Raw genomic sequence first — 20,035 nt, 5'->3', positions numbered from 1 at the left:
GAGGCCGCCCGGTGCGGCGGGATCGTGACCCCTGCGGCAAACTGGGAGCTGTAGTCGACGGCTGGAAGCGCGCCCGCGACGAAGGACCCCGGTTGTTGAGACTCCGCCTCCGCGCTTCGAGCGGCGAGCGGGGGGAGGGGGGGTAGGGGGGGGCGCCTCAGTGCATGCCGGGAACTGTAGTTTTCCTGGGACCCCGCTCCTCCAGGCTGCAGAGGCGCCGAGGCTGCGCCATCTTAGGTCCCGAGGTGCGGCCGCGGAGAGCCAGCGCGCAGGCGGGCTCAGCCCCGGCGCCGGGCCGGCCCCGCCCCGGGGCGCCTGGCGCCCGCCCCTCGCCCAGGCCCCGCCTTTCCCCACGTGTCTGCCGCCCAGGGGAGGTGCCTGAGCCGCAACGGGCCAGCCACCGCTCCGGCCCCGTCGGCACCAAGCGTCCTGTCGGCGGCGCCCGGAGCGCCCCGGCCCCCGACGCCCCCGCGTCGGCTGCCGCGGGCCGGGCTGCGCGCTTAGTGCCCGGCTCTGGCCCCGGAAGCGCCGGCGGGGGCGGGAGCGGCCTCAGCCCGCGGAGACGAGCGGCTGGAGGTCGCGGCGGCGGCCGCGGCGGGAGGATGGGGGCCAACCAGCTGGTGGTGCTCAACGTGTACGATATGGTGAGTGCGGCGGCCGCCGGACTCGGCGGGCTTTGCTTCGAGTCCGGGCGCGCTGCCGGCCGCCCGGCTCGGCCTGCACCGGGTCGCCGCGGACGCCGGCGCCGGGCGCAGGGCCGGCTCGCCCCCCGCCGCCCTGCCGCCCGCCCGAGTCTCGAAGGCCGGCCGTGGCCGCCCGCATGGGCCTCGGCGGGGGCGGGGCGCCCGCGCTCCGGGCGCGTCGGCAGCGCGGCGGAGTCCGCCTCGGACGGAGCCCGCGGCAGCCCGGGGAGGGGGCGGCGGCGCTGCGCCCCCGGTTCGCGAGCCCGCCGCCCAGGTGATGCAACAGGCGTCTGGCGTGACCGCGGCGGAGGCGGGGGAGCCCGTTTGTGCAGTCATCCAACTTTGGAATACGCGAGCACACGGGCGAGTCTGAGGGCTGCTGTGTCTCGGAAGTGCAGTTGGAACGCCCGGTAGGGAATTACTGTTGTAGTGAGACGCGTGCCTGGGTTTGTTTACTTTGGGTTTTTTATTTTTTGTTTTGTAAAGGGCTATCTGTGCCTGCGGTGTTTAAAGTTTTTTGTAAGTGGATGGGCAAATGAAAAAATCTTTATCATTATTTCTCTTGGCTTGAAGATGCAGAAAAGCAGAAGCGCTAGAGGTCGGCGTCTTGGTCCTCATTCTCAACTCTAAACTTTTTCTTCCCTTGCATTGTTTATAAGTCTTAAACTTCACAGTGTGGCATCTTAGGTAGAAAGGAATTCTCGTAATGTAATCCGGGAATTATGTCAGGATGGCGTCGAGGCTGGCGGGGACTTGAGTCGAGTTGGGTGGAGTTGAGTTCTGATGTGAGCTTGGAGGTGACAGGAGTTGGGTTAACATGCTGAGAAAAGTGACACGTGGTGGAAACAGTTACAGGGAAGAATCCTCGGAACTCGGGTTCCTAGGAACGTGGCACTTTGTAAGGTCTTCGGCCCATGTCACTGGTTAAGAAACCGTTCTCTGGATTTAAACTTTTTCTGTTCAGCTGGATACCTTTCTTTTTCAAGACTTTTCATTGACCTTTTACTGTTTCTCTAGCCCCCTGCCCCCAGTCTGAATTTGGTTTCCTGTTTATTCATGAAGACTGTTACCAACCATTTCTCAAGATATATTCTGCTCTCGAGAGCACAGTTTGCCTTTTCTTCTAGATTATTAAACCCCTTTATGAACTAAGATTATGCAGTGGCCTCGGGGCCACGGTTTCATAGCCTAAAAGAAATCGGAGAAAGTAGAGGAAGAGAGAAGCTGGCTTTTTTAGTAAAACTGAAAGTACATTCTTTCGCATATAATGGGCTTCTTTACACTTGAGGTATTCTGTGAATCACAAAAATCATTGCTAATTGTGGTAAACATAGGAAAAGCTAGAGATGATGTTCAAACCAGTATATTTTAAAGGGAGGAGTGTTCTGAAAGATGTTAAAAACATTAGCTGATTAACAAAGATCTTATTCTTTATGTCACTTTTTGTAAAGTAAGTAGTGAAAGAGAAAGTAGGTAGAGAAAGGGTAAGTTAAACCTGCCCAGATAGCTAAAAATAGGATCTTGAATTTCTAGATAGGCCACAGTCTGATTCATTATCTTCTCTACTGAATAATTCCCGTGTTTGTATGGTGTGTACTGCTTTTTCCTCTCAACAGGAAGAAAAGGAGCGTGTGAATGTTTCTCAGAATGGTAAATAGTTGAATTATTAGACTTCTGATAAACTCGCTCTTGTCTGTCCTTTTGAGGGCTTTCAGTCTTTGCTTTATGTCACTAATTCGGCAACTTAGAATTATTTATTCAATTATGACCCTATAGAAGTCACAGAAATGAATTACTTGTCTTCTTTAAGGAACTCAGAATATCATAGGAGAGGTGCAGGAGTAGTGACAATTTAGAACAGAATAGCATAATTTTGATAAGAGCAGAACAAGATGTAGAGGAGGAGACTACACGTGGTGCTGGGTGAGGGAACGCTGTGAGCGGTGAGAGGGGCGGCACTCCAAGGATGCTAGGATCTCCCAGGCAGAAGCATCAGCAAGAACAGAACGGCAGGAGTAGGCAAGCACAGGTCGGGTTTGGGAAACGTCAGCTGTCCAGGGTGACCGGATTGTGGGATGAGGAAAGGAGACAAAACTAGACCTTTTATTGGCTTGGGGCTGGAATGAAGGGCTGAACGGGTTTGGGAGCCCGCGGGAACCGTTGAAAGTTTTCGTGGTAGGGAGCGAGGTGATGAGAGTTACGTTTTCGAATTAAGACCGGTGGGTTGAGGTACAAGTTTATATCTGTTATACTCGTTTTCCTCAAGTCGGTTTTGGTGTTTGAAACATTTTTGCTTTATGTCAGGGGCAGATTCCTTTTGTCTTTGGTTGGACTTTCTGTTCATCAGAGATGCCTTTGATGAGTACTGCTATCATCCGCACAGGCCCGGAATATCAGCTGTCTACCAAGTCCAAACTTCGTAAAGCGAAAAGCAACCTTTGGTTCACGCTTATAATCACTGTTTATAGGGACCTCTGCCGTGTAGCCTTGTGTCTGTCTGTCTCTGAAACTGTCACCTGCTCCAGCTCGGACTGTATTTTTCCTTCACTAGATTGGGAACCGCTGATCATTTCTTTTCTTCCATAACTCTGCCACATATACAAAATAGTTGTACCAGGGTCACCTGTATTAACTGCCTTCTCATGGAGGAACACTGTAATTGTGGAAGGGTTTCTTAATCTTCCATAGGGCTGCTGAATTATTGCTTGCCGCCTTCTCACTGATTATTTTCCTCTCTGTACTTTGGGTGCTCCCCCAGCAATGAAACATGTCTTGGAGTTATTTTTCCAAGTCTTGGGAATGAGGTTATTCAAATTCCTAATTTACTGGCATACGTAGGGAAGTAGGTGATTCTGATTCGTTTCAGTTGCTGGGACTGTCTCTGGGACAGTCACTTTAGCACAAGGTCTTCATTGCCATAGATCCAGATTTTGTCCTTTTCAGGTTATTTTGGCTATTAGTGAATTGTTATAAAATAAAAATATTCAGTAGTGTGATAAAGTTGTAGATTAATTCTATAAACAATTTTCTTCCTATTTTTAATAGTATGTGTACATTTTCAGAGTCTTCATAGTGAAGAAGCGTTTTCTAGGACTCTTCAAATGAGGAAGCTTTTGTCTGGACTCCATCCTTTCCACCCTCCGTCTCCATCACACTCCTCCAGGAGAGTGTGATGTCGTGCAGGTGTGATAGGATCTGACTCCCCGTACAGTTGGAGATCTCTCTAAGACTTTTTGAAAGAGTTCCAGATTCATCTAAATATGTGCTTCACCTAAATGATTCCATAATGTCTTCAAATCAACACGTCCAGGAACACACTTTTTCCCTTCCCTCTTTTCCCCACTTCAGACCCTTCCCCCTTACTCCATCCAGCACCTCCCCCCACTCCCAAAATCAAACCTCCCGTGTTGTAATTTTGTCTTGATAACTAGCACCTTCTTCTACTCAGTTTCCCAAGCCAGAGCCCTGGGAGTAAGACTAAATTCCTCTTTGTTGCAAACCCTTCACGGTCAAGTCACCAGGCCCTGTGTCTCTGAGTTCGGTTGATCTGTCTGAAAGTAGCAGAGAGCTTGACAATCAGTGGCTTAAACTGGAAGGATACTTAAGTCCTCAGCTAAATCGTTCCGGGGTTAGTTCAGCAGCTCAGCTGGGACATCAGGCCAAGACTTTCCATCCTTCTGCTCTGCTGTCCTCAGCGTGTTGGCTTTTGTTCCCAGTTGTAAAATGAGTGTCACAGCACCAACAGCATCCTCCAGCAGATGTGGAGGAGCCAGGGGCGAGAAGGGCCTTTTTCTGCCTGCTCCTCTACCCTGTCAGTAGAGGGGAGAGGCTTTGCCAGAGCCACCCCATTTCCCAGGAGGTTGTCCTGAATTGGCTCACACGTGGCTGTGATGAAGCTGAGAAAGGGCATGTCTGGCTTTTCTAGCCTTTTAGTGAGTTGTGGGTAAGGCAGGCAGGGAGCTGAAAATGGCAGTTACCTGGGAACCTATGACTTCTGTCACATTTTACTTTCTGAAAAATCTTTAAATTGGTTACCTGGGAATCCACTGTTGCCTCTCAAGTTCAGGTCCTCATTATCTCTGTTTGTGTAATATAATAGCTTTCTCACTAGTTTCAGTCTTGGGTATTACTTCTGTAATACCATCTTCTCTTCTGTTACCAAAGTAATCTTTGTAAAATGTAAATGATTTTGCCATTCCTCTCCTTAAAATTCTTCTATAGGATAAAGTCTAATATCCTTTATGATATGACCTCTAACTGCCTGTTAAAGGCCCATCTCCTACCAATCCCGCACTACTTCCCACCCCACCTTAGCATACGTTCTTTATACTCACACAATGAAATTTTTAGTTATTCGCACAGGCTGTACTATACTGATTCACACCTCAGTGTTTTTACACATGCTAGTCCTTCTGTCTGGACTGTCTTACTCAAACATTCATCAGCTGCACCCTCCTGCTCCATCTGGCTGTAGCTTAGCCTTTATTTATCAGACTTGGGTGAACTCTGCCCTTCTGTGTTGTACTTTTTGTGTGCCTCAGTCACTGCATGTGTTATAATTCTGTGCATCCCACTAGACTAAGTTCTTTGATAGTGTCATACTATCACCAGCATCTAGAACAGAGCCTGTCACTAGAAGGTGTTCTGTAAGTAAATATTTCCTGAATGAATGGGATTTTAACGATGCATTTTTGTTGGGAATGGTGCCAGTACTTAAATGGCGTGGAAAGGTCATCTGATCCCCCTTCTCTTTGTGCCAGAACCTATTTCTGTATTTTTTTCCCTTGTATTTTTACTTAGTATTTTGCTGGATTTTAGCTTTGACTCTTGGAATAGGGTGAGCAAATGATGAGGGGTGGGAATCATGGGAATGGGATAGGGAAAATATCTTATTCTTCTTTGACATGGTTTTTTGTTTTGTTTTTGTGTAAACACTGTAGGACTAGACTGAGGAAATTTGTTTGTTTGTTTTGGTGAGGAAGATTGGCCCTGAGCTAACATCTGTTGCCAATCTTTCTCTCTCTCTTTTTTTTTCTTTTGCTCGAATGGGATCCTCTGAGCTAACATCTGTGCCAGTCTTTCTCCATTTTCTATGTGGGACACTGCCACAGCATGGCTTGATGAGCAGTGTGTAGGTCCATACCCAGGATCTGAACCTGCAAACCCTGGGTTGCCAAAGACGAGCACATGAACTTAACCACTACACCACCAGGCCAGCCCTGGAAATGTTTATGTTTTAAAGTTGGATCTTAGTCACTCCTTAGAAGATAATCTTTCTGAAAACATTGTCAGTTCCTGAATTCTGACATAGATTAACTAGTTAATAGGAACTAGTCTGAATTTTCTTGTACCAAGTATGTTTCTTGGGCCAGTGCCACTTCCACCACTTGACATAGAAGCAGTGACCCATGTGTCTAACTGAAAAAAAGAACAGTCATAAATCTGCCCTCCTACATTATCCATGGTATTATCTTTTATTTTTTTAGTTTAGTGTAAGAAAAGAATTCAATCTATGTATTTGTTTTCTATTGCTGCAGTAACAAATTACCAAAAATAGTGGTTTAAAACAAGACAGAGTGGGGCTGGCCCCGTGGCCGAGTGGTTGTTTGCGCGCTCCACTGCAGGTGGCCCAGTGTTTTGTTGGTTTGAATCCTGGGTGTGGACATGGCACTGCTCATCAAACCATGCTGAGGCAGCGTCCCACATGCCACAACTAGAAGGACCCACAACGAAGAATATACAACTATGTACCGGGGGGCTTTGGGGAGAAAAAGGAAAAAAAATAAAATCTTTAAAAAAAAGAAAAAAAAGGCAGAGTTGTTATCTCACACGTCTGAGGGTCAGAAGTCCAGGCAGGCTAGGCTGGTTCCCCTGCTCCAGGTCTCACAGGGCTGAAATCAAGGCATAAGCTGGCCAGGCTCTGGAGGCAAATCTACTAGGCTCGTTCAGATTGTTCCCAGAAGTCAGCTGCTTGCAGTTGTAGGGCTCACTCTCGGCCCTTGCTGGCTGTCAGCTGGGAGCCTTTCTCAGCTGTCGAAAGCCTCTTGCGTTCCTCATCTGCATCCTTCATCTTCAGACCAGCCATAGCACCTCAAGTCCTTCTCAGACTTCGTCTCCTCTGCCTCCATCCAGAGAAAGCTCTCTGCTTTTAAGGGCTCACGTAATTAGATGGGACCCACAGGGATATTCCAGGATAATCTCCCTATCTTAAGGTCTGTAACTTTAATTTCATCTGCAAAGTCCTGTTGCCGTGTAATGTAACATATCCACAGATTTTGGAGACTAGGGTGTAGACATCTTACGGAGTCTACCACAACATCTGTGAAAGGTGTTCTGTAAACCTGAAAATGTCAGTGTTCTCTTTCAGCAGTCCTTTGACTTGGCATGGAATAAATATTAACCTAGTAACTTAAAATGGAAGATTTGAAGTATTCAAAAAATAAAGTATGGGGGCCGGCCCTAGGGTGTAGTGGTTAAGTTCGGTGCACTCTGCTTCGGTGGCCAGGGTTCACGGGTTTGGATTCCAGGCGTGGACCTCCGCCACTCATCTAGCCATGCTGTGGCAGCATCCCATAGACAAAATAGAGGAAGATTGGCCCAAGTACTAGCTCAGGGCCAATCTTGCTTACCACAATAATAATAGTAAAGTATGGAACCCTTTTATGATTGGCAAATACTCAGACGTCAAGGGTCCAAGCATGTTGGTGATTACAGGCCCTTCAAATTGCAGTGGCATAGTGTATATCAGCCCCAAGGTCACATTTGTGATAGTGGATAAAGTTAACAAAATAGAATTTAATGAAACTTACCAATTAAATAGTTTTTCAATACCAAGGAGAGCCTACTATTTTAGGTGAATTCTTTTGTTAAGTGAATTTTTCTTAAGAGAGAATATACTTATACTTTCCATTTGTTGACTGTCAGATTTTTCTATAAGACTATTTAAATTCCGAAGCAACATTATTGTTCAAGTGTCACTCAGTTAGTTAATAGAATGTAAAGGAAGACTCCCAAAATAAACTACAAGAAAGGCAGAAAAATAGTAAAAGTAAGTGAGATACATGAAAATAATTCTAAGTTTCAATTTACCAGGAGTATATTTTGGTGTATGTGATGGCTCCCTACCCCGAGAAGAATCACTTAAAAACTAACTGATTGACTCCACATTATTTGAAATAAAAGTCTTTGCTCACTAAATTGTCATGTCATCCTTATCAAAATACTAAATTCTTGCTGAAACAGAATTGTTGACTCTAGTCTTATTACTACACGATTTTAATTATTATAATTTCACAATATATCTTAGTATATGTCTGGGAGAATTTCCGTTCATTATTATTCCAAAGTTTTGTTGGCTATTAAGGCTCTCTGAAAAATTCCATCCTTTTATTTGTCTTTTGGGTTTTTTTAATGGTGGTAGAATACGTCAAATGTACTGTCTGAACCATTTTAGCTGTCTAGTTCAGTAGTACCTAGTTCAGTAGTTCAGTATATATTCACACTGTCATGCAACCAATGTTCAAAACTTTTTCTCTGCCCACTAAACCACAGCTCCCCGTTTCCCCTTCCCCTCAGCCCCTGGTTACCACCATTCTACTTTCTGTCTCTGTGAATTTGGCTAGGTACCTCATATTAGTGGAATTATACGGGACTTGCCTTTTTGTGACTGACTTATTTTACTTTGATAGTTTCTTCAAAGTTCATCCATGTTGTGGCGTGTATCAGAATTTCCTTCCTTTTTAAGGCTGAATAGTATTCCATTTTGCGTATAGACCACATTTTGTGTGTCCATTCATCCGTCGACAGACACGGGTTGCTTCCACCTTTTGGCTGTTGTGGATGATGCTTCTATGAACACCGGTGTGCAAATACCTGTTCAAGTCCCTGCTTTCAGGTCCTTTTAGATATTTATCTAGTAGTCTGTAAGTTTTTTAAAATTGGAATGGTGCTAAACCTGTAAATTAGCTTGGGAAGAATTGGCATCTTTTCTATCATATTCCTTTTTTTCCCCCAATGATGAAAATAAATCTTTTTTTCTTTTTGGTTTTTGAGATTTTTATCCAGAAAATACATGCAGGTAGTTAAATAAGTTAATACCAAGTTCATATATCTGAGTCATCTATTAACAGAATAAACTGAAATAAGTAAAATATAGCAAGGCAGGGGGAGGGACAGTGTAGGTCAGGGTGGCGTGGGGCAGTTTCTACCACAGTTTCCGAGCGGTCAAGAAAGACCTCCCCAAGAAGGCATTCCTGGGAGGTGAAGGGGTCCACCATGTGGATAGTCAGGAAAAGAATGTTTCAGGGAGCGGGTGAGCAAGTACAAAGAGTAAATGAGGCCACGTGCCTCCTCTCAAGTGAGTGTATAGCAAGAAACGAGACATTTTTAGGGTACGCTCTGATTTGCATTCTCAGGTAGATTTGTGGGGATCATTGAAAATAGAGCAGGCAGTACCAGAGAAGGAGCAGTGTGGGATTAGGATAGATTCCACGAGGGTGGGAAGCATTGCCTAATTTAAAACTACAATAGCAGTTAATGGACAGAGGATTGAAAACAGCAGAGGAAATGGCGAGATTTAGAAAGTCTCTCAGAACTCTGAATAGAAGACTCAGTGCCAATATCCAAAAGGATCAAGTGCTAGGCAGAATTTTTAAAATTAGGGACATTCAACCAAAGCCTGATTTAACTTTCAAATTTTAAGGATAAAGCAAAAAATCCTACAGATACACACAGGAAAAAAGTTACTTAGAAGAGAACAAAACCAAGCTGACTTCAGACTTCTCTTTCATGACCCCAAAGCCCTAATAAAATGGAGCATTATCTACAGAGTATTGAAAAGGAAACCGTTTGTCTGAATACCAAAGCTTCCCAATTTGTCGTTCATGTGCAGAAGGACACGGACAGTATCCAGGTAGCTTTGGAGAGCTAAAAGATCACTCAAGAACTTAAGAATGGGGAGGACAGTGTCAATGAAAAGCCATGGGCATCAAGAGTCAGTTAACGTAGCTAAATCCTGTTATATGTATATGGTTGAAAACAATGCCAGTATCCAGAATGACTCTTCAAAGAGAATGAACATGATATTAAAAAAATTGTCTCAGCTTATACTGACCAAACCCTGGGTGAGAGGGAGGAGGTAAAAGCATACCTACACGGAGGAGGCAAGTCAGTAGATACAACTGATTCTCGTTGATATTGGGAAATTGTATTGGAGTGTATGTGCAAACTTTTCTTTCATGTAAATATAAGTACTTTTGGGATAAAGTCTTATCTAGAGGGGAAACAGCAGAGAAAACATAGTCCATATGGTGTAAGAGCGAAAACAAAAAGAAAAATGAAGAACAGTAGGACCAAGCATATAAATTATGAAATGACGGTAAATAAATAAAATCCCTTATTAAGCTTAAATGTGGGTATAGTGTCTTTTGCCTTAGAAATTTTAAATTACATGTGGTCAAAAGTGTCGTCGTTTTATGACCTTTCAGCTTCATGTCATCCCTAGAAAGGCTTTCCCTGCTCTCAAATTCTAGAAATAATCTTCATGTTTGTTCCCAGTTGGAAAGCTAATTATCCCAACACTATTTATTGGATGATCCATGGTTCCCCACGTTAATTGGCGGTACATACCACCTTTATCTTGTACTAAGTTATCTTGGATATATAAGTCTATTTCCTGCATTTATTTAGTTGCCTCTGTCTTGCACCATTATCAGATGTTTAATTGCAATATTCTAGTGTGTTTTGATCTCTGGTGATGCAGGTTTCTCTTATGCACTTTCAAAATTTTCTTTATTTTTTCACATTCATTTTTCAGATTAAATTTAGAATCAGTGTGTCAAAAAAAGAACTAACTGAAATTTTAAATGTAGTAATACTAAATTGTGAATAATTTGGGGGGAGAATTGAGATTTATAATATCGTGTCTTCCCATAGTAACAGGTAACCATTTGAGTGTTTTTTGTGTGCCACCATTTCTCTAACCTATTCCCTCATACTGTTATTCCTTAGGATGGTGAGACTGAAGCTTAGTTGAAGAAGCTGCTCAGAATCCTGCCGTAAGTGGTAGAGCATAGTCTTGAACCAAGAGCTGACACTGCAATCTGTGCCCTTAACCACCACATTACATTTCTCCTTCTCCTCCCATCCCTGGAAAGTGCTATGTTTCTCTATTTATTTGTCGTAATTTCACACCCCTGCCTAAGTTAATTTCCACTGTGCTGTCTGGAAGTCATGAATGGGCAGTTACCAAAAAATCCCCTATATCCTAAACCTTCTCTGTGAATATTTCTATTTTTTTTTTAAAGACTTTATTTTTTTCCTTTCTCTTCCCAAAGCCCCCCAGTATATAGTTGTGTATTTTTAGTTGTTGGTCCCTCTGGTTGTGGCATGTGAGATGCTGCCTCAGCATGGCCTTATGAGCAGTGCCAGGTCCACCCCTAGGATTCAAACCGGTGAAACCCTGGGCCGCCAAACAGGGTGCACGAACTTAACCACTTGGCCATGGGGCCGGCCCCTCTGAATATTTCTGTGATGGTCAGTTTTCTGTGTCAGCTTGACTAGGCCAAGCTCAGACCCAGTTTTTAGTCAAACACCAGTCTAGCTGTTGCTGTGAGGGTATTTTTTAGATGTGATTAACGTTTAAGTCAGTGGACTTTGAGTAAAGCAGACTATCCTTCGTAATGTGAGTGAGCCTCATCTGCGCAGGTTAGGGCCTTAAGAAAAAAGACTGAGGCCCTCTAAAGAAGGAGGAATTCTGCCTCTAGACAAGCTGCAGCATCAGCTCTTCCCTGGGCCTCCAGCCTGCCAGCCTGCCTTGCAAGTTTCATAGTGAGCATCCCTCACAGTTGAGTGAGCCAGTTCCTTAAAATGATCCTTCGTTTACTCCTCCCCTCATCTGAGTTAGAGTCTGTGTTCTTCCATTGTAATCATTCCGTCTGTCATACTGTCTGGCAACCTTAGTTAAATTGAACTGTCAGCAGCTGAACACAGCTAGAGAAAAACACACAACCAAAGTGACTAATCTCACTTTGAAATCGTGACCACAAACCCCATGAGGACCCTAAATGCTGTCTGGCAGTGCTTCCCCACTTCTCTGGTCAACTGACTTTCCCACTCTCCAAGACAACTACAGTATTTCATGCTCTCCCCGGTCCTTCTCTCAGCAGATGACCTCACTGCTTATTTCATTTTTTTCAAAAAAGGAGCAACTGAAGAGAATTTTCTCTACCACCGCTGTACTCCTGTAGTCTGCCCTTCCTCCCATTACATGGAATAGGAATGCATCGCCTGTGTCCCTGTCTGAGGTCTCGCCTTCCACTCTGTGCTGGTTCCCATCCTCTCCTCTGCAAGGACTTCTCTCAGAATTGTCACCAGTCTCTTCTGCCTTGTCAGTTTTTCCCCTCTACTGTGTCATTCGTCAGCAAAGGAATATGCTGTCATATTTTTCCAGTACTTGTCCATTTGAACTGAGGAGAATTAGTGGGACACTTCAATATTATCTCCATTTACCATCTGCCATAAGATACCATGCTGGAGGGTTTATGTTTTTTTAAATCAACTTCTTTTACTTTTAAAAGGCTAACTTTTAAAAGTAAAAGTATTACTTTTAAAAGGCTAACAAATAAGAAAGGAAGCAAGAGCTGTGATGTTTCAGTCCCCATTCATTCTGACCTGTTGCCATTTTATCTGTGGGTATCAAACAGTAAAGCAGCTGCATAAATTTTTAAGTTCCTCACTGTGCAGTGAGCTTGAGGGCAGAGACGGTGTCTTCCTCTTCCCTTTATTCACAGAGCTGGGTACATAGTAATTACTTTAAAAAGATTTGTTGGACTCGCCTGAAGTTCCCCTAGGACTTGTCCTGAAACAGTTCCTTTCTCCACTGTGTCATTTTGTTCGTTGCTGCTGCCTGCAAGAGGGTGTGGAAGTGTGTTGCTGGACCCCAGCGATGGCTTATGTGTTTCAGCCCTTTGCCTGGCCGCTCCCCTCCAGGGGCCTGCTCCTCCCTGCTATCCTGGCAGATCTGCCTAGCCTATCAGGTGGCAGATAAGGGCCCCCACCACCTTCCCTGGTTTACAAGCATATCCATGTGAGAAAGAGTCACAGCTGAGGCAGGGCAGCAAGAAGCTGTACTCAACCTTCTGCTCCTTGGTCAAGCTTGCTGTCTGGAATCTGTTAGAATAAATTCTTCATGGTATAGCCTAGAATCAATACTGCATGGATTTGTATCCTACTGCTGCGACGTTGGGAAAGTTACTTAACTTCTCTGTGCCCCTGTTCCTTTCTAAAATGGGAATAGTGATATATTTAATGCTCATAGAATTATTGTAAGGATCATGTGAGTCAATTTACTTAAAATGCATAGACTGGTGCCTGGCACATGATAGGTGCTAGAAAGTGTTAGCTGTTGTTACTGCTAGTGTTGTTATTTGCAGGATTATGGAAGCTAAATGAACTCCCATTTGTATGCTTTCAGCAGTTGCAACACTTAGTCACTTAATCTTTGGAATTCCCTCACTCCATCTAGAGAAGTGTTGTACTACAGAGAACAAGGTGGTGCCTGAATTGAAGCCTTGAAAGCAGGCTATTGTCTGTTTGACACAAGCTCTACAGTCTCCCTCATAGTATGCATGTAACATTGGGGTTAATTGTGTAGCCATTTCCCTCCTTGTAGAGTGAGAGCTGACAGCCTGTCTTCAGCCGGTTGAACTTAGTGGAACCAATTGATAAGTCTTTTTGAAAATAAACAATTTAACCTGAGATTGTTTGTAGACCATAGTGTGATTATAAATGGTAGGTCACTGTCCAACAATATGTTAAAAGAATCGCCAGATAAAGAATTTAATATGTTAGTTGTCACCAGCAGTTCTCAGTATAATCTGTTGTGTTTTCTAGTTTGCTGCACAGTATTAAAAAAGTTGTCTGGTTGAAGTACAGTTAAAATTCTAGTTTCCAAAAGGAACGTATCCTAGATTTTCTGTCTCCTTCAGATAGGAGGGTTAGTTGTATTTCCCAGAATAGGAGGTCTCTACGTTAGTAAATTAGTGATCAGGTGAACACTTACATGGCATTTAGGCAAATAGTAGGTGATAGCTGTTTTACTTGTCATGGTACATGAGGGGTCACCATAATTTAACATGTAAGGAAAAATGAATTAATAGTGATAATCTCCATCTTGCTCTGAAGTTGTTCAGGATACTTCAAGATCTTTTGAGGAGAATCAAGACCACATAAGGCTCTCTCTTAGGAAATAGAGTCGTGTGCTAGAGAAAGCAGTCGGTGAAGGCTAACAAACCTGGTCTCTGTTGACAGCTTAGCCGCTTATTATGTGACCGTGGCAGATTACTTGCCTGAACATTCCTAAAGTGATTTACGTATTTTACGTGGACTGTTATCATGATGAAAGACAGAATAAGTGAAAGCATGTTGAGAGTGGCATCCAAAAAATGAGTTATTAATTTACTATATATGCACATATTTCTGTTTTAACACTTATCAAATTGTGATTGATTGTTTACATTCCTAATGAGTTCCTTATGGACAAAGACTGGATTAATTATCATTGTATCCCCAGTGTCTAGCAGAGTCCCTGACACACAGGAGCTTGTGCGTATATTTTATTGACTCAGAGTTGTCTAAATTGCTTTATTTATAGCTTTGCTGGTAAGTAAACATTTAAAATGAGATTTAAACTGAGATGCAATTTAGGGGATCCTCCCAGAACAGCTTTCTCCTGGACCAACTAAGAGATACATTTTATATCATACCCATTATATACACAATTAAGTGGAACTAAATGTTCAGGAAACACCTTGCTATGTGTGATGTCCTCGAAGTTCTATTCCGTTATTTTTCATTCATTTAAAATAATGCTGGTGCCACTCACTGAAATGATTTCAGAATTCTCTAATGGATTGCATCCTTCAGTTTAAGAGGTACCTCTCAAGAAGGCAAGCTTTCTGAGAACAGGAACTTCATCATGTTGGCGTCTGTGTTGCTAGTACTTGGCACATTGGAGGCGTTCAATAAATATTTCTTGAATAAGTGAAAGAATGGAGATGCTCTTTTCCATAGGTCACGTTTAAGAACATGAGAGAGGGGAAAGCATTACATAATCCTTGCTGCATTTCAGCTCAGCAAGTATTTGAGTGCTCTACTAGGTGTGATACGGTATACTAAGCGACATAGAGGATACAGAATTGACTAAGGCTTGTTCTTAGACCTCATGCAGTTTAGAGCCCAGTCGAGGTTGATAGTCTAGCATAAGTACGCGTCCTTAAAAGAAGTGTCAGGATTTCACCAAAATATTTGACAGCAGCCATAGACACAACTAAAGTAAGAGCCTGATAGGAGAGATTTGCCAAAAACTTGGTTTTCTGGTATAGGTGTGGTATCAGGACCAAGAATTGACAGTACGCTGTCCCATCTATTTCTTTCTTTCTTTCTTTCTCTTTTCTTTTCTTTTTTTTTGAGGAAGATTAGCCCTGAGCTAACATCTGCTGCCAACCCTCCTCTTTTTGCTGAGGAAACCTGGCCCTGAGCTAACATCCATGCCTATCTTTCTCTACTTTATATGCAGGACGCCTACCACAGCATGGCTTGACAAGCGGTGCCATGTCCGCACCCAGGATCCGAACTGGCAAACCCCGGGCCACCGAAGCGGAACGTGCGAACTTAACCGCTACACCACCAGGCCGGCCCCAATGTCCCACCTATTTCTTATCACTAGTAGAGTCAAACTGTGGGTTATAGAAAATAGGTTTAGTCTTAAAAATATTCAAGAAGCATTTGGTTCGCTGTTGATTTGACTTTTTAAAATCTATTCTCCTTTAAATAATTTAACAATTCACAGTGATCCTGTGTCTAGCTTGTTGTGGGTCCTAAAAATTAGATCCTTTGGTAAACATGATAATTTGTTTTTGAAATTTAGTTTGCCTAGTCGATAAAGAGTAGGAAACTTTAGCTGTATACAAAATGCATAGCACAACATTTTCCTTGGTTTTAGGTTATTGTGTAAACATGTAGTGCATGCTTCTGACACGCATGAGTTCAGGACAATGCTTAGGAGGTTTTCAGACTCGAAGTACAGTCTTTAAGAAGGCCAGCCTCGGGGCCGGCCCCGTGGCCGAGTAGTTAAGTTCACGCGCTCCACTGCAGGCGGCCCAGTGTTTCGTTGGTTCGAATCCTGGGCGCGGACATGGCACTGCTCATCAAACCATGCTGAGGCAGCGTCCCACATGCCACAACTAGAAAGACCCACAACGAAGAATATACAACTATGTACTGGGGACTTGGGGGAGAAAAAGGAAAAAAAAGAAAAAAAAGGAAATCTTTAAAAAAAAAAAAAAAAAGAAGGCCAGCCTTAGGCTAACCTTAAAATTTATCATCAGAACTGGGACTTGAGTGTGAAAGAGGGTACAGGGTGAATAGTTTGCCGACGTAAATTGGGACTGTCGCAGCTGACTGGAAAGTGTGGCTACCGTAGCTGTAGTGCGTGTGTTTATGTTTGGCTGCATTGTCTCAAAGAGAGGAAAAGAAGCTGGCAGAACATTTACAGAACGTGGAACACTGTTCACTGAGAATTACTGCAGGTGTTCTATAATCGAGAGAGATTACTTTCAAAGATTGAAGCTTAATACCTAATGTTATCAGCAATTTATAAATAACGTAATGAAAATCTTTTTGTTATATAAAGGTTTTTTGTTTCAGCCTTAGAAAGTGAGTGATGTTTTATTTTAGATAATACTCTCTGGTAGTGAAAAGACTGGACGTTTTCTTAGAAATAATATGAATAGAATCTATATGGGCTGCCATCTTTCTCATGGTATAAAGCAGGTTAACAGACATCGTCCTGAATGTTGATAATTTCATCTTTAAACGATACTAGAATACCTCAGTCAGTTCATTCAGTGAGTTTTTATTGACTCTTTGCTTTATGACTAACCAATGCTAAAGCCCTATAGATAGCATTTTAATGTGATTTGCTATAAAGTAGTGTTTGTCCTGAGATTACTTAGGACTCAATCCTGTGGTAGCAAAAAGATAGCATATGGTAGTTTAACAGTGTGAACAGTTTTATATGCAAGGCACTATAGTAACTGTCCCATAGTCTTCACTATTCACAGTTTATTTGAAGTTTTTGTTTGTTGGGGTGTTTTTTTTTTTTTTTTTTTTTTGGTGAGGAAGTATGGCCCTGAGCTAACATCTGTTGCCAATCTTCGTCTTTTTGCTTGAGGAAGATTGTCACTGAGCTCACATCTGTACCAGCCTTCCTCCCTTTTGTATGTGGGACGCCACCACAGCATGGCTTGATGAGCAGTGTGTAGGTGCATACCAGAGATCCACACCTGTGAACCCCAGGCCGCTGCCTAAGCAGAGTGTACAAAATTAACCGCTGTGCTACCAGGCCAGCCCCTGTTTGGGATTTTTAACTCAGTTATTGAAATGCTTTCTCTATTCCCTAAGCACCTTTTTGTTGGAAGTAAGTAAAACACTTGCTTTAATCTGCGTGAACACTGGTTCTAGCTTTTTAGGGGAAACATACTTTATGCTTACTCAGATCATTATCTGCTACCTTTGAAGGAAGTCAGGCCCAGGCCCTAAGTGGTTATATTAAGTGTTTGAAGTTCCAGACTAGGGAGATAGCATTTATCATCATTGTTGCTTTCAAACAGGAAACATAAAATTTTATTAAATTGATAAAGCAAATCATTGACTAAAATGAAGTTTAATGAAAGTTCTCTATCAGAAGAATACGTTAACATTTTAATATATGACTGTAATATAGCACTGTCAGTTCACTTCTGTGCACAGTGCTTTAAAATAGTCCATGGAGAGGCCAGCCCCGTGGCCGAGTGGTTAAGTTCGCGTGCTCCACTGCGGCGGCCCAGGGTTTCGCTGGTTTGGATCCTGCGTGTGGACACGACACCACTCATCAAGCCATGCTGAAGCAGCATCCCACATGCCGCAATAGGAAGGACCAATAACTAAAAATATGCAACTATGTACCTGGGGGCTTTGGGGAGAGAAAGGAATCAAATGAAACCTTTAAGAAAAAGTAGTTGATGGAAATATTTAGGCCAATTTTTGCATTGAGGCAAGACTGTGCTCAAAAGTACTCGTACTTATTTATATGTTTATTGCCTTCCCATGTTTTTTAAGATGGTAATCTTTCTATGAATTGTTTCCTCGTACCTTTTAGTATATTAATACTTGAGAGTGCTTTGAGGAGCATTCTAGACTTCGGTGACACTGGTTCTATCAGAGGTGGTCAAGCGCGGGTCAGTGGTTCTTCCGTGGCCCTCTTCTGTGTGGGTACCATCTCTCTGGACTTAGGAAGGACCAGGCTGTCAGGTCCTAGCAGCAAAGTGAGATGTGGTTCTGCAGCCCTCTGCTCGTGTCCCTCATGAATGTAGAAGCGTCCCATAAAACCCCTGCCTCACGTGCAGAGACCTTGCCTCACATCTGCACTAGTCAAGACCGTAAGCAATTGCTCGTAGGCGTCTTCAAGCAGAGTCGAATTAACTCTGCCGTTGTTTGCTGTTCAATTTAGTGAGTCACTCTTGCTGGTAATTGGACAGCAGCTCCCAGAGATGCTTGAAACCTCTGAGAATTAACAGATGCCCAGAGCTCATTTGTTCATTCGCACATGCGTACAGCCCTTTCCCAGTATGTAGAACAAAAATCTTAGGGAGCGAATGTATTGTCAATAGTATACATGTTTGCCGCTACTAACACTTCATGGCAAGCGCTCTTCTGAGTACTTTCTATGTATTCATTCATTCAGTCCTCACAATAGTCCTCTGTGGTAGATACTGTTTATTATCCCCTTTTTATAAATAAGGACAGAGAGGATAGTTATCTTTCCCCAGGTCACACAGCTAGTAAAAGGTGAAGCCAGAATTTGAACCAAGGCATTCTGGCTCCAGGATCTGAATTGGAATCAAACACTTTTTGAAACAGATTGGGTACCTTAAAAAGTTATCAAATATGTACAAAGAAACCAAGGCAAAGAACCCCAGTCTCCTGACACTCAGCCCAGTGTCTTTTCCACTATAGTTCAAGTGCTTCAAATTGTGTAATTTGTGATACTTGGACCAATGTTTTTTATCCAAGTAATAATCTCTGAAGTGAAATTCAAATATAACAGCAGCAATGCCTCTGTGGTCTAAACTGGAACAGAGGAACATTGTGGGCTTTCCCACTGACTCTAAAGGAGAGAGCACCTTGGACTAAGCTGACCGAACGATGGCCTCATTCTAGAGGGTTTAGATAGGTGGTGGACATGAGAACTTGGCTGCTTTTTCATGATTTGAGAGAATATTTTGTGGTAGCGTCTGACTGGTTTACTGTTTTCCCTTGGTGTGTTAGGAAGGGTTTGAGAAGAATCAAGCTGTAAAGTATCGAATGAAAACATCTGATTTCTCATGCAATCCCTGAGGGAGTACGTAGTTGTCAGCACTGGATAAACCTGGATAGACAGCCTCCTTTAGTGGCTCTGCCCTTGGCTGTTGTGTCATTGCTCCCTCACACGGCATGGCCTCTGTGGAGGAACTTTCCCTGAAGGCTGGCCCCGCGTCCTGAGCTGTACCTCCGTCCCAGCTTCTGCAGTTCTCTTGGAGCAGTGGTTCGTAAACTAGTCTCCTCGACACTGGTTGTCCTACCCTGGCCCAAGCTCCAGGAATAAAAGTGGTCCTTTCCCAGTTCACATAAAAAGCTAAGCTTTTGGATGAATTGTCCTGAATTATCCATTTTTCCCAAGTATGTAGTTTTAAACTTTTGGCATCTGCTACTATTTAGACAACAAAATCAGTGAAGACATATCCAAGAAAAATTAACAGAAATGTTGCTAACATCCAGTCATGTCTGATTCAGCAGCTTGTTTTGTTTGTTTGTTTTTGGTGAATACGTGTTCTTGGCTGTGATTTCATGTTGCATATTTAGGATGTATGTTCTGTTAGAAAATCTCTGCTCTGCAGAACGGTGAATTCCACACAGTGAGTCTGAGCAGCTCTGGCGAGCCTTGTAGGGAGGTTTTTGCCCCAGAGATGCATGTGAAATGTTTGATGGCGGTAAATAATTTTTTAAAATAATGATAAAGGATGGAAACAGTGTTAGAGAAGCATTGAGAAACACTACTGTTAATTTAAAAAATCTTAAACTATGAGAGGATAGCAGTTACTTCAGCATGATTAACTACCCACAGCCAATTATTGTAGGGCAGTTTCACAACTGAAATTATTCAATGAAAGGCTTAGTCTTCATTACTTTTTTGTTTGTTTAGAGTTGTCTCATTAAATCTCCACTTAAAATGGGCATCGTGCGTGTTGTCTGCATGGCCTTGGCAGGACTTTGAG

General features: G+C 43.2%; 1 protein-coding gene across 4 annotated transcripts in view; it reads left to right on the top strand.

Moving 5' to 3' along the window:
* Window positions 1-216: 216 nt before the first annotated feature.
* The window catches only part of DESI2 (desumoylating isopeptidase 2), a 55,648-nt gene continuing 35,829 nt past the window's right edge, over window positions 217-20,035 (top strand). Inside the window, exons 1-2 of one of the 4 annotated variants that reach the window (XM_008542540.2) lie at window positions 859-1,093; window positions 10,692-10,738. Coding sequence is in view for 1 of the 4 variants with exons in the window: in XM_070602113.1 (XP_070458214.1) it covers window positions 603-644 (42 nt within the window). In the remaining 3 variants the exon portion in view is untranslated. Of the gene's footprint in view, window positions 645-849; window positions 1,094-10,691; window positions 10,739-20,035 lie in introns of those variants that run through there. The other 3 variants (XM_070602113.1, XM_008542541.2, XM_070602115.1) reach the window with 3 other exon arrangements.

This window comes from Equus przewalskii, chromosome 31 (genome assembly GCF_037783145.1).
Source record: "Equus przewalskii isolate Varuska chromosome 31, EquPr2, whole genome shotgun sequence".
NCBI classification, from domain to species: domain Eukaryota; kingdom Metazoa; phylum Chordata; class Mammalia; order Perissodactyla; family Equidae; genus Equus; species Equus przewalskii.
The sequence above is the reverse complement of the archived record's forward strand: the minus strand, read 5'-3'. Positions and strand labels throughout refer to the sequence as shown.